Raw genomic sequence first — 12,094 nt, 5'->3', positions numbered from 1 at the left:
GCGTGGGCTTCAATAATTGCAGCACATGGGCTCAATAGTTGTGGCTCACGGGCTTAGTTGCTCCGTGGCATGTGGAATCTTCCCAGGGCAGGGCTCGAACCCGTGTCCCCTGCATTGTCAGGCGGATTCTCTACCACTGCACCACCTAGGAAGTCCTCATCCAATTTCTTGACCTTAAAAAAACACTGCTTTACTGACATCCTGTGTGTGTGTGTGTGTGTGTGTGTGTGTGTGTGTGTGTGTGTGTGTGTGTGTATCTCCAGCCTGAACCTTTCCTTGAACTCCAGATTTGTAAATTCCACTGCCTGCTTAAGGTGCCCGTTTTCTTCCAGGTGGTGAATTTCACCTGCCAGGTACGCTCCAAGCATACGCAGACCATCATGCTTTCAAACCGCACCAACCAAACCTGGAATCTGCACCCCATCTTTGAGGGCGAGCACTGGGAGGGGCCCGAGTTCATCACCCTGGAGCCCCATCAGCAAAACAAGCCCTATGAGATTACCTACCGGCCCCGCACCATGAACGTGGAGAACCGCAGGCATCAGGTAGGTTGAGCCCCACCTGCCCACTGTTTTCCTGGCGTGGTCGGAGGGAGGAGTTGTGTGAGAGGGAATGTTAGGACAAGAGGGGACCCCCACATCATATTGGAGCCACGGGGAGTCGTGTCCAAGGCTTATCAAGTCCAAAGCTTCCCGTTTTGTCCATGTATTTTCATGTTGAGGGGATTCTCTTGGAACCAGCGGCTCAGTTCTGAAATGGGGTCCTCGACTAAGCAAGCAATTAATACTTAGATTAAGGGCACAGATAACATCATAGTGACTGTAATAAAAATTTTAAAAAAAATAAAATAAAAGAAGCCACACTCTTCCCCCTCCCCCCACTGAAAAAAAGAACCATTTTCTTCTATCTTCACTAGCAGTCCTTACTCAAGTACAGCCATAGCTGCCATCCTCAGCTCTGCATCCTGTTCACTTTCACTTTACATGATATCATGAGCATTTTTCTATTTAACTTTGTGACCTTTGTGATAATCATTTTTAATGACTAATATTCCATTGAATGACAGTTCCATACTTTATTTAATATCCCCCAGTTGTTGGATGTTTATGTATCTCTAAATTTTCATTGATATAAGTAGTTCTAACATCCATGTGTATGTACAAAGGTAACTTTTTCCTCGGTAGGGATTTTTCTTCAGTAAGTTCCCTGGGATGGGATTCCTGGTTCAAATACAGGTCAACATTTTTACGGCTCTTGGAAACACACTACCAAGCTGCTTTCCAAAAGTGTCACGCTTATTTGCAGAGCCTCCATTAACTCTGTGCTGCTACCATGCCTGAGAGGTCGCTAATAGAGGATCCTCTGTGTCATTCTAACCACATTTCTTCTTCTCTCAGGGCACCCTCTTCTTCCCCCTCCCAGATGGGACCGGCTGGCTTTATGTACTGCACGGGACTTCCGAGCTCCCCAAAGCCGTGGCCAATATCTACCGTGAAGTGCCCTGTAAGACGCCCTACACTGAGCTCCTGCCAATCACCAACTGGCTGAACAAGCCCCAGAGGTGAGGGAATGCGGGAGATGGAGAGAGGACTCGCACGGTCGAGCCTGGCCCCTCCCCTGGTCAGGGCCCCTAGAGGACACCGGGGGCTAAAGAGTCAAAGTTCCCTGGCGCGGCCAGGCATTGCCTGGGCCAAGCCCCAGAGACAGTGTCCTGCTCAGTGCTGTCTATGAGCAGCTGAGGACTTGTAAATCTCCTAGAACAGCACCTGGCACAGAATAAGCGCTCAGTAAATGTCAGCTGTGGTTGTTGTTATTGAGAGCCCTGTCTTTTCACCTAAGCCACTGGCCAGAGAAGGACGTCACTTGGGATCTTGTACTTGCTGTGAGAGTGGAGGAGAACGGAAGACCTACAGGAGCTTGAGGCCAGCCAGCCTGGTCTCCTTCTTTTATGGAAAAGGAGCCAAAGGCTGGGAGAAGAGAGCTGCCGGCTCAGCCTAGTGGATAAGGGCCCAGACCCAAGCTTGCCGCTAGTCCTGCCAGTCACTAGGTGTTCTTGCCTGAGCTGTCATCTTCCTTCTCTCAGCCTCAATTTCTTCACAAGTAAGTTGGAGAGGATAACGAGAGGTTCTTCCTGCAGGCACTGAGGACTAAAACTGTAACATAACACATGTGGATCACTGACTTAGTACTTGGCACCCAACAGGCAATTAGTAAATGGTGGTTACTGTTATTGTTAGTGACAGAGTGAAGACTAGAACCCTGGACCCGTGTGCTTTCCATGAAATCAAGAGTAGAGATGGCACCTTGCCTTCTTTCCTTTGGGCAAAATGTCTCATTTTGTTTGTCCTCTCTTCTTGCACCCCTGTGCTCTCCCAGATTCCGGGTCATTGTGGAAATGTTGAAACCGGAGAAGCCCGACCTGAGTGTCACCTTAAAGGGCCTTGATTACATTGATGTGCTGTCTGCCTCCAAGAAAGACTACAAGCTGAACTTCTTTTCCCACAAGGAGGGACTGTACACGGCAAAGGTATCCACACGTTAAAGGCACTGCCCTGGGACCCTGGAGGTTTGACTCTGAGGTTGACAGTCCCGGTATTGGGAGTGAAGATGCCCTCCCACAGCCAGCCTAGCGTTATCCTGTTCAACTGACCATTTAGAGGGACTGGGCAAAGGCATTCAGGATATCCAGACTCTTTACGATGAGACCAGACTGCAGGTCTAGCCAGCCAACGTGTAAGCCCATGTCAAGCCTTCAAGGCAGCAGAATCATGAAAATTCTTAAGCAGTAGGTAACACTGGACCAGCAAACACCAGACCACAATGATAATAACAAAAGATCCCTTTTCTGAGGGCTCACGGAGTGTCCAGCACCACGCTGAGCCCTTGACACAGCTAGCGACAGCAGAGCCAGGACTCAGCTCAGAGCCAATGACTCCAGGATGCCACAGGGTCTTTCACATGTGAGCTGTTTCTCCTAATTCATTCATCAGCTCAACAAGCATCTCTTGAGCACATGTGCCATGTGCTATACTATGTGCTGGTAACGTAGCAATGATCAAAAATAGGCCCAGGGTCTGTTCTCCTGGAGCACAGTCCAGTGGAGGGAGACAGACATTCATCACGTGACTGCACAATGAATGCGTAATTATAAAGTGGCATGAGTGCTTTCAGGAAAAGGCGCACGTGGATCAGTGGCTCACTGAGAGGTCTGGGCTGAAGAGAATATATGGGAATTACTCACTTACAGATAGTACTTGAAGCCACGATGGAGGATGGAATCACCTAGGGAAAGATTTTAAAGTGAAAAAATAGCACATGAGCTAAAGAAATGGCAAGAATGAAAGGAAATAATGACAAGTACTGACAAGGGTGTGGAAAAAATGGTCCTTCGTGCGTTGCTGACGGGAGTGTAAGTAGTGCAGCTGCTTTGCAAGACAGTCAGGCAGTTCCTCAAGTGGATAAACATAGAGTTACCATAGAATTCAGCAATTTATACCCCAAATAAATGAAAACATACATCCACACAAAAACCTGTACATAATGTTCATACCAGCATTATTCATAAGAGCCAAAAAATGGAAACAACCTAAATTTCCATCAACTGGTGAATGGATAAATACAATGGAATATTGTTTGGCAATAAAAAGTAATGGGAACTAAGTACTGATTCATGCAACACTGAAGTGAACCTGAAAACATTATACTATGTGAACAAAGACAGTTACAAATGGCCACAAATTATATGATTTTGTTTACATGAAATGTCCAGAATAGGCAAGTCTATAGGAAGAGAAAGTAGACTAGTGGTGCCTAGGACTATAAGGGGAGGGTTAGGGGGAAGTGGGGATGATTGTTATGGGGGACAGGGCTTCTTTTGAGGGTGATGAAAATGTTCTAAAATTGAGTGTGGTGATGGTTGAGCCACTTTATGAATATACCCAGAGAAAACCATAATCCAAAAAGAAACATGTACCATAATGTTCATTGCAGCACTGTTTACAATAGCCAGGACATGGAAGCAACCTAAATGCCCATCAACAGATGAATGGATAAAGAAGATGTGGCACATATATACAATGGAATATTACGCAGCCATAAAAAGGAATGAAATTGAACTATATGTAATGAGGTGGATAGACCTAGAGACTGTCATACAGAATGAAGTAAGCCAGAAAGAGAAAAACAAATACCGTATGCTAATTCATATATATGGAATCTGAAGAAATGGTACTGATGAACTCAGTGACAGGGCAAGAATGGAGATACAGATGTAGAGAATGGACTTGAGGACACGGGACTGGGGTGGGGGGCGAAGGGGAAGCTGGGACGAAGTGAGAGAGTAGCATAGACATATTTACACTACCAACTGTAAAATAGATAGCTAGTGGGAAGTTGCTGTATAGCAAAAGGAGATCAACTTGATGATGGGTGATGCCTTAGAGGGCCAGGACAGGGAGGTGGGGAGGGAGTCGCGGGAGGGAGGGGATATGGGGATATATGTATAAATACAGCTGATTCACTTTGGTGTACCTCAAAAACTGGTACAAGAGTGTAAAGCAAATATATTCCAATAAAGAGCTAAAAAAAAAAAAAAGAAAAGCACTAAATTGTACACTTTAAATGGGTGAATTGTATAGCATGTGAATCATATCTCAATAAAGCTGAAAGGAAATATGAAACATAAAATATAAATCAAAAAGTTCTGATACCCATCTAATAGGAGCTCCTGAAACAGAAAAACAAGATAACAGAAGGATGTAAATACTCTCTGAAATAACTGAAGAAAAAAATGTCCAGAGCTGGACTTTCCTGGTGGCGCAGTAGTTAAGAATCCACCTGCCAATGCAAGGGGACACAAGTTCGATCCCTGGTTCGGGAAGATCCTACATGCCACAGAGCAAGTAAGCCCGTGCGCCACAACTACTGAGCCAGTGCTCTAGGGCCCATGTGCCACAACTACTGAGCCCATGTGCTGCAACTACTGAAGTCCACGTGCGTAGAGCCCATGCTCTGCAGCAAGAGAAGCCACCATGATGTGAAGCCCACACACCGCAACGAAGAGTAGCCCCTGCTTGCCACAACTAGAGAAAGCCCGGGCACAGCAACAAAGACCCAACACAACCCCCCGCCCCCACAAAAAAAATGTCCAGAGCTATTTGATAAAGTCTGAGTCTTCTAATTGAAGGAACCCACCAAGTTGCCAACCAGGGTAAACGAAAAAAGACACATCTAAGTACATGAGAACAAAATTTCGGAAAACTGGGATAAAAGAGAAAGTCCTAAATGATTCTAGAGAAAATAGATGGAATTAATATTTACAATAACATCAGATTTCTCATGGCAACACTGAATACGAAAAGCAATAGGGTAAGCTGTTCAAACTATTTAGAATGACTTCCAGTCTAGAATGCTTTTTCCAGACAAAACTATTGTGAGGATAAAATAAAGACACTTTTAAACATGCAAAGACTCAAAGTAACCAGCCCACATACATATGAAAGAAGTGCTACAAAATTTAAATTTTTTCTGTTTTGAATTTGTAAATAATTTATGTTTATATTAACAGATGCAGTGGAAAATATGAAGTATTAATTCTAATTAGCAAAATGATTCCCCTTGTAAATAAAGGCAAAAGGAAAGTACAGGGATACAATGAACAAAGCATCAAAATTAAATTGATAGGTAATTTCAAATGCTTGTTGAAAAGCAATCTGAAATTAATATTTCATATGATCTCAGTATAGGAAATAGCAAGGAGAGGAATAAAGTAAGACAATGAAAAAAATTCTCTTTCATTTGGAAGCAAATGGGGAAATAGATTTTCTCATTCATAGAGAAGGGTAGGGAGAGAACAGAGATATTCATAAACCGTAGGTGTGAACAGAAAAGTATAAATAAATATATGTATTAAAATACAAGTAAAGTTTTGGGTGAAAATGACAGCAGACCCAGATCACAGGATCTCTTTACAGTAACATATATACTGAAATTACAACAACAACAAAACAGTGTTTTAAAAGTTAAACGCACTTCTGCTTCTGGTTATGTTGGAGTAGCTAGACCCTCACTGTGAACAACCAAAAAACTGGCAGCTCTTCTCAGGCATCAGAGAACAGGCAGCGCAATACTGCAGTCCATCGGAGAGAAGGGGAACTTACAAAACGGGTCCTGTGATTGTTCTCTCTGGCTTGGGAGAAATTCCGGACTGCAGTGTTGTCAGCTCCAGAGCAACTGCTAAAAATGCGTTGTTTAAAAATATAGCTAAGAAGCCAGCAGAGGAAATAAAATACACTACAAAAGATTACACATGGATCCAAAAGAAGGCAGGAAAGTAGCAACCGAGGAATGAAAACAATAAAAGAGGCAAATGGAAAAGAAATAACAAAAGGGCTGACTTCAACCCAAACACATAAATGATGGCTTCACGTGTAAAAGACTAAATGCTCCAATTAAAATACAGAGGTGTCAGAGCACTCTAAAGTTAAAGACAGGAAGAGGTCAAAAGTAAAAAGGCAGGTATGTAAAGATCTATTATCACCTAATAATAAGATAAACAATTCAAGCTATTTAAAAAAAGCAAAAAAACTGGAATAGACTCTACCTCCCAGAAGTAAATATGTGAATGACCAAGAAGCACGTGAGAAAATGCTCGACATCATCCGTCATCCAGGGAAAGACCTGAGAAAGGGGAGCAGCTTATCAGCAAGTCAGGTGCAGGGGTGAGGGGTTGATATCCCGCAGTCACAAGTGTGAGCTCTGGACTCAGGCCAACCTGGGTTCAAATCCTGATTCTGATACTTCTCTGCATGTGACCCCGGGCAAGGTAATAACTTGCTAAGCCTGTTTCCTCAGTTTAGAGAAACCGATGAGGGGAATAGTAACATTGCCTACAAAGTGTACGAATAAATAAGTACTTCCAGTGCCTGGGACACAGTGGTCATTGTTCGATGCTATCATTATCGTTATTATTATTCCAGCAGCAGCAGGAATTGGAGTGAAGCCCACCACAACACGAACCTCTCGAGGTCCTGCTTGTTCTCCAGGGCCGCTCAGCTGTCCCCACTGGGGACCCCTTCATCTTCAGCACTCGACAGTGCTGCTCGAGCCTCTCCTAAAGCAACCCAGGGTCCTTCACGCTCCCTCACCTGGAAGGAGCCAGAGCAGAATACCTGAAGAGCAGGGCTGGCTGGCGGGGGGGGGGGGGTCACGTGGGCTGGGAGGGTCCGTGGCAGCTTGGTCCCTGTGCTTCACGCGCCCAGGCGCTGCGAACAGGGAGAAGGACCCTGCAGACGGCGGAGGACCCTGGGCTCACCCGTGTGCTCTGCCCCACTTCCTCCCACTCTCTCTGTGACCGCAGGTGATCTTCCGAAATGAGGTGACCAGCGAGTTCCTATACTACACGGTGGGTTTCAGGGCCATCCCTTCAGGCGTCATCAAAACCATCGAGATGGCGAGCCCCGTCCGGCAGAGCGCGACGGCCTCCATCAAGGTGGAGAACCCCCTGCCCTACTCGGTGACCTTCTCCACGGAATGCAGGCTGCCTGACATCAGCCTGCCCTCCCAGTTTGTGGTGCCGGCCAACTCTGAGGTACGGCCCTGCCTGCCGGGGGCTCCCCTCCCCAGTCTCTGCGCTGGAGGCTCTGCCCAGGGGGCCTCTGGGTCCATGCCCTGCATCCCTTAGCTGGGCCAGCCCTGGCGGTGGTGCGGAGGGCAGGGGACGATCGACCCATCACACTCCTGTGCTCTCCTCTCCTCTGCTGCCCAAGTCCTCACATAAGCCAGGGCCACATAGAGCTTTGGTTCAGGCATGTAGAAGGGACTTCTTTATTATGAACCCTTGTCTCTATTACATGTTTGTTTGCCTTGCTCACATTTAAAACGTTTTTCTTGTTTTCCCTAATTATGTAAGTCACATAGAATATATGTGGTGGAAAGGACAGCAGGGAACACACAATAGTGTATCAAGTGTACGGCATGCACACACACACACACACACACACACACTTGTATATGTGCTTGTTTATGCATAGACCACTTCAGGGAGGTGGCACAAGAATCCTTTGATAGTGGTTGGGCAGACATGGCCCGGAGTTATGAACTGGTAGGAAGATAAATGCTCTTTCATCAGTTTGTCACTCCAAACTCTCACTGTCCAGATTCCATCAAAATCTCTTCTGTTTCCCCAGCTTCACCCACCTGGCTTGTTCCCTGCACTCCCCCTCTGTCTCCTCCTTCACTTTCAGAATCTAGAATCTGCTTTGTTCTTCAGAGAGTCTCCATGCCCTTTATTTTATTGTATTTTTATATTTTTCAATGTGAACTATAAAATCTATACAGAAAACTATATAAAACATACGTACAGATATACATATGTGTACATATAAACATACATGTGCATACAAACATGTTTGTTTAAACAAAAAATTACGAAACAAGTATCTGCTAAAAACAATACCCTTGCCAAGAAATAAAAAGTTACCACCCCCCCAGACACCTCTCTCTCCCTCACCCCTAAAAGTTACCACTATCCTTATTTTATAATAATCATGTCTTGCTTTTAAGCAATATAGTGTAGTTTTACCTGTTTTTTAACTTTTTGCAAAAGAAGTCATACTATATACATCTGTAATGTTTTACTTCTTTTGCTCAGAGTTGTGAACTGTGACGGTCATCCTTGCCGTCGCACACAGCTGAGGTCCATTCATCCTCACTGCTGTAGACTATCCTAAATGACTAGACCAAAATTTAGGTATCCATCCTACTGTGGCCAGACGTTTGTATTGGTTTCAGTGTCTGGCTATCATGGAAAATGCTGCCATAGATCTTTTTTTGCACAGTTACCCTCCTGAGGCACGTGCATCTGTGTTTCTCCACAGGGTACACCCGGGAGTGGAATCCCTGGGCCATAGGGTGTGCCTGCCTCTAACTGCCAGTCAGTAGATAACTGCCAGTAGCCATGCAGGTTCACCAACCCTTGGTATTGTCAGAATTTTTTAAAGTTTACCAATCTGATAAACTCCTAATAAACTGATAACTCCCGTTTCACATACAGATTGATTTTGGCTGGGTAATAGTCTGTGTAGGAGATTGGCATCTGTGTTCACGAGTGAGAATGGACCACAGTTTTCCTTCCACATACTCTGTGTCCATTTTGGGTGTCACTTTTGCTGATTTTCTCACTTTCTCAGTTCTGCGAAAGAGTTTATAAAAGATTGAAATTATGTCTTCTTTGAACTCACAGGTGAAGCCACTGAGGCCTGGTGTTTTCTTTGTGGGAAGATTGTCTACTACTGATTTAATTCTTGCAGTGGTTTATTGAACTATTTAGATGTTCTGTCTTCTTGAGTCAGTAATAAGAGCACTTCCACTTCACCCATATAGTGAGAATATTGGTATAGCACTGTTACTATCCTCTTATTACCTTTCGTTTTGTTATTCAAAAAAGCCTCACTTTTTAAAAATTAATTTTTATTGGAGTATAGTTGCTTTACAATGTTGTGTTAGTTTCTACTGTGCAGCAAAGTGAGTCAACTATACATACATCCCCTCTTTTTAGTATTTCCTTCCCATTTAGGTCACCACAGAGCATTGAATAGAGTTCCCTGTGCTATACAGTGGGATCTCATTAGTTGTCTATTTTATACATAGCAGTGTATATATATCAATCCCACTCTCCCAATTCATCCCACCCCCCACCCTGGTATCCATACATCCATTCTCTATGTCTGTGTTTCTATTTCTGCTTTGCAAGTAAGTTCATCTGTATCGTTTTTCTAGATTCCACAAATAAGCAATATTATATTTGTTTCTCTCTTTCTGACTTACTTCATTCTGCATGACAATCTCTAGGTCCATCCTTGTCTCTGCAAATTGCACAGTTTTGTTCCTTTTTTATGGTTGAGTGATATTCCATCATACATATGTACCACATCTTTTAATCCATTCTTCTGTTGATGGACATTTAGGTTGCTTCCATGTCCTGGCTATTGTAAATAGTGCTGCAGTGCACATTGGGGTGCATGTGTCTTTTTGGATTCTGGTTTTCTCAGGGTAAATGCCCAGGAGTGGGTTTGCTGGATCATATGGTAGCTCTATTTTTAGTTTTTCAAGAAGCCTGCATACTGTTCTGCATAGTGGCTGTGTCAATTTACGTTTTCAGCAACAGTGCAAGAGTGTTCCCTTTCCTCCACACCCTCTCCAGCATTTATTGTTTGTAGATTTTCTGATGATGCCCATTCTCACCAGTGTGAGGTGATACCTCATTGTAGTTTTGATTTGCATTTCTCTAATAATTAGTGATGTTGAGCATGTTTTCATGTGTTTGTTGGCCATCCGTATGTCTTCTTTGGAGAAGTGTCTATTTAGGTCTTCGACCCATTTTTGGATTGGGTTGTTTGTTTTTCTGATATTGAGCTGCATGAGCTGTTTGTATATTTTGGAGATTAATCTCTTGTCGGTTGCTGCATTTGCAAATATTTTCTCCCATTCTGAGGGTTGTCCTCTCGTTTTGTTTATGGTTTCCTTTACTGTGCAAAAGCTTTTAAGTTTAGGTCCCATTTGTTTATTTTTCTTTTTCTTTTCACTACTCTAGGAGATGGGTCAGAAAAGATCTTGCTGCAATTTATGTCAGAGTGTTCTGCCTATTCTTAATTCTAAGAATTTTATAGTGTCTGGCCTTACATTTAGGTCTTTAATCCATTTTGAGTTTATTTTCATGTATGGTGTTAGGGAGTGTTCTGATTTCATTCTTTTACATGTAGCTGTCCAGTTTTCCCAGCACCACTTATTGAAGAGACTGTCACAAAAAGCTTCATTTTTAAATTTAGCCTTCCGACTCTGTGCTTGTGCCTTCAATACTTTCACAACGATTTTCTGCTCCTCAATAAGGAGAGCATGCTTGATCCTGTCACAGACACATTTAGCACACAGGGAGCTAGCACAGGCCTGGCTGATGTGTTTTTTCATTTTAGACATCCTCATAAGAACTTTAGCTCTCACGGCACGAATCTTATTACCTCTGCAATGTGATGTCCCCTTTTCATTTCTTATATTGGTTATTGTGCCTTCTCTATGTTTCTTGATCAACCTTGGTAGAGGTTTCTCAACTTGTTTTCTTTCAAAAAAGCATCTTTGGGCTTTGTTGTTATGCTCTACTGTAGAGTTGCTTTCTAGTTGCTTGATTCCTGCTTTTGTCTGTATTATTCCCTTCCTTCTGCTTCCTTTGGGTTACTGTTGCTTTAACTAATTTCAAAGATGAATGCTTAGGGAATTAGCTTGTAGTCTTCTTTATTTTCTAATATATACATTTATATTATATATTATAATCTATTTATAAATCTCCAAGTACTGCTTTAGCTGTAGCATGTCAATTTTTGTATTTATGTGTAGTATTTTTTATCATTAAGTTCAAAAGTGTTCTAATTTTCATTATTATTAGTACTTCTTTTTTGACTCCTGGATTATCAGAAGTTTCTTAATTTCCAAAGATGTGGATTTTTCTAGTTATCACTTTTTAAAATTATTTTGTGGCCAGAGAATATATTCCATATTATTTCAGTACTCTAGAATTTTTTTAGACATGCTCTGTGGCCCAATGTATGATCTTTTTAAAAATTCTCCATCTATTTCTGAAAAGAATATTTTTACTATCTTGGTGTTCAGTTTTCTTTAGCCTTACTGATAGTTTTGTCTGCTTGTTTGATCAGTTTTAGGAGAACATATTAACACGTACTACTATGATAGTGGATTTGTCTATCTTTGTAGTTCCGTCATGTTTTGCTTTACTTGGAAGTTATGTTACTAGTTAAATAAAAATTATAATATCTTTTCTTGTGACTTGAAACTCTTTTCATTATAAAGCGATCCTCTTTGTCTCTAGTAATGCTTTTTGCCTTAAAATCTATTTTGTCTAATATTAATGTAGCTTTCTTTTGGTTAGCACTTGCAAGATGTGGGTTTTTTTAATCATCATACTTTCAACCTTTCTGTATCCTTATAATCTAAATGTGTGTCTTATAAACCGTGTACGGATGAGATGGATTTGGTTTTTTAGCCCAGTCTAGCAAGGCTTACTTTTCACCTGAGCATTTACACC

At 42.6% G+C, this 12,094-nt stretch overlaps 1 protein-coding gene across 1 annotated transcript in view; it reads left to right on the top strand.

Annotated features, from left to right (window-relative positions):
- The window catches only part of HYDIN (HYDIN axonemal central pair apparatus protein), a 346,192-nt gene that overhangs the window by 327,002 nt on the left and 7,096 nt on the right, over positions 1–12,094 (top strand). The window contains exons 80-83 of the mRNA XM_057713331.1: positions 333–545; positions 1,398–1,561; positions 2,377–2,527; positions 7,358–7,588. Of these exons, the coding sequence (XP_057569314.1) occupies positions 333–545; positions 1,398–1,561; positions 2,377–2,527; positions 7,358–7,588 (759 nt within the window). The remainder of the gene's footprint in view (positions 1–332; positions 546–1,397; positions 1,562–2,376; positions 2,528–7,357; positions 7,589–12,094) is intronic.

The sequence above is a fragment of the Hippopotamus amphibius genome, chromosome 16 (genome assembly GCF_030028045.1).
Source record: "Hippopotamus amphibius kiboko isolate mHipAmp2 chromosome 16, mHipAmp2.hap2, whole genome shotgun sequence".
NCBI classification, from domain to species: domain Eukaryota; kingdom Metazoa; phylum Chordata; class Mammalia; order Artiodactyla; family Hippopotamidae; genus Hippopotamus; species Hippopotamus amphibius.
Note: the sequence above shows the minus strand (reverse complement) of the source record. Positions and strands in the feature narration are given on the sequence as shown.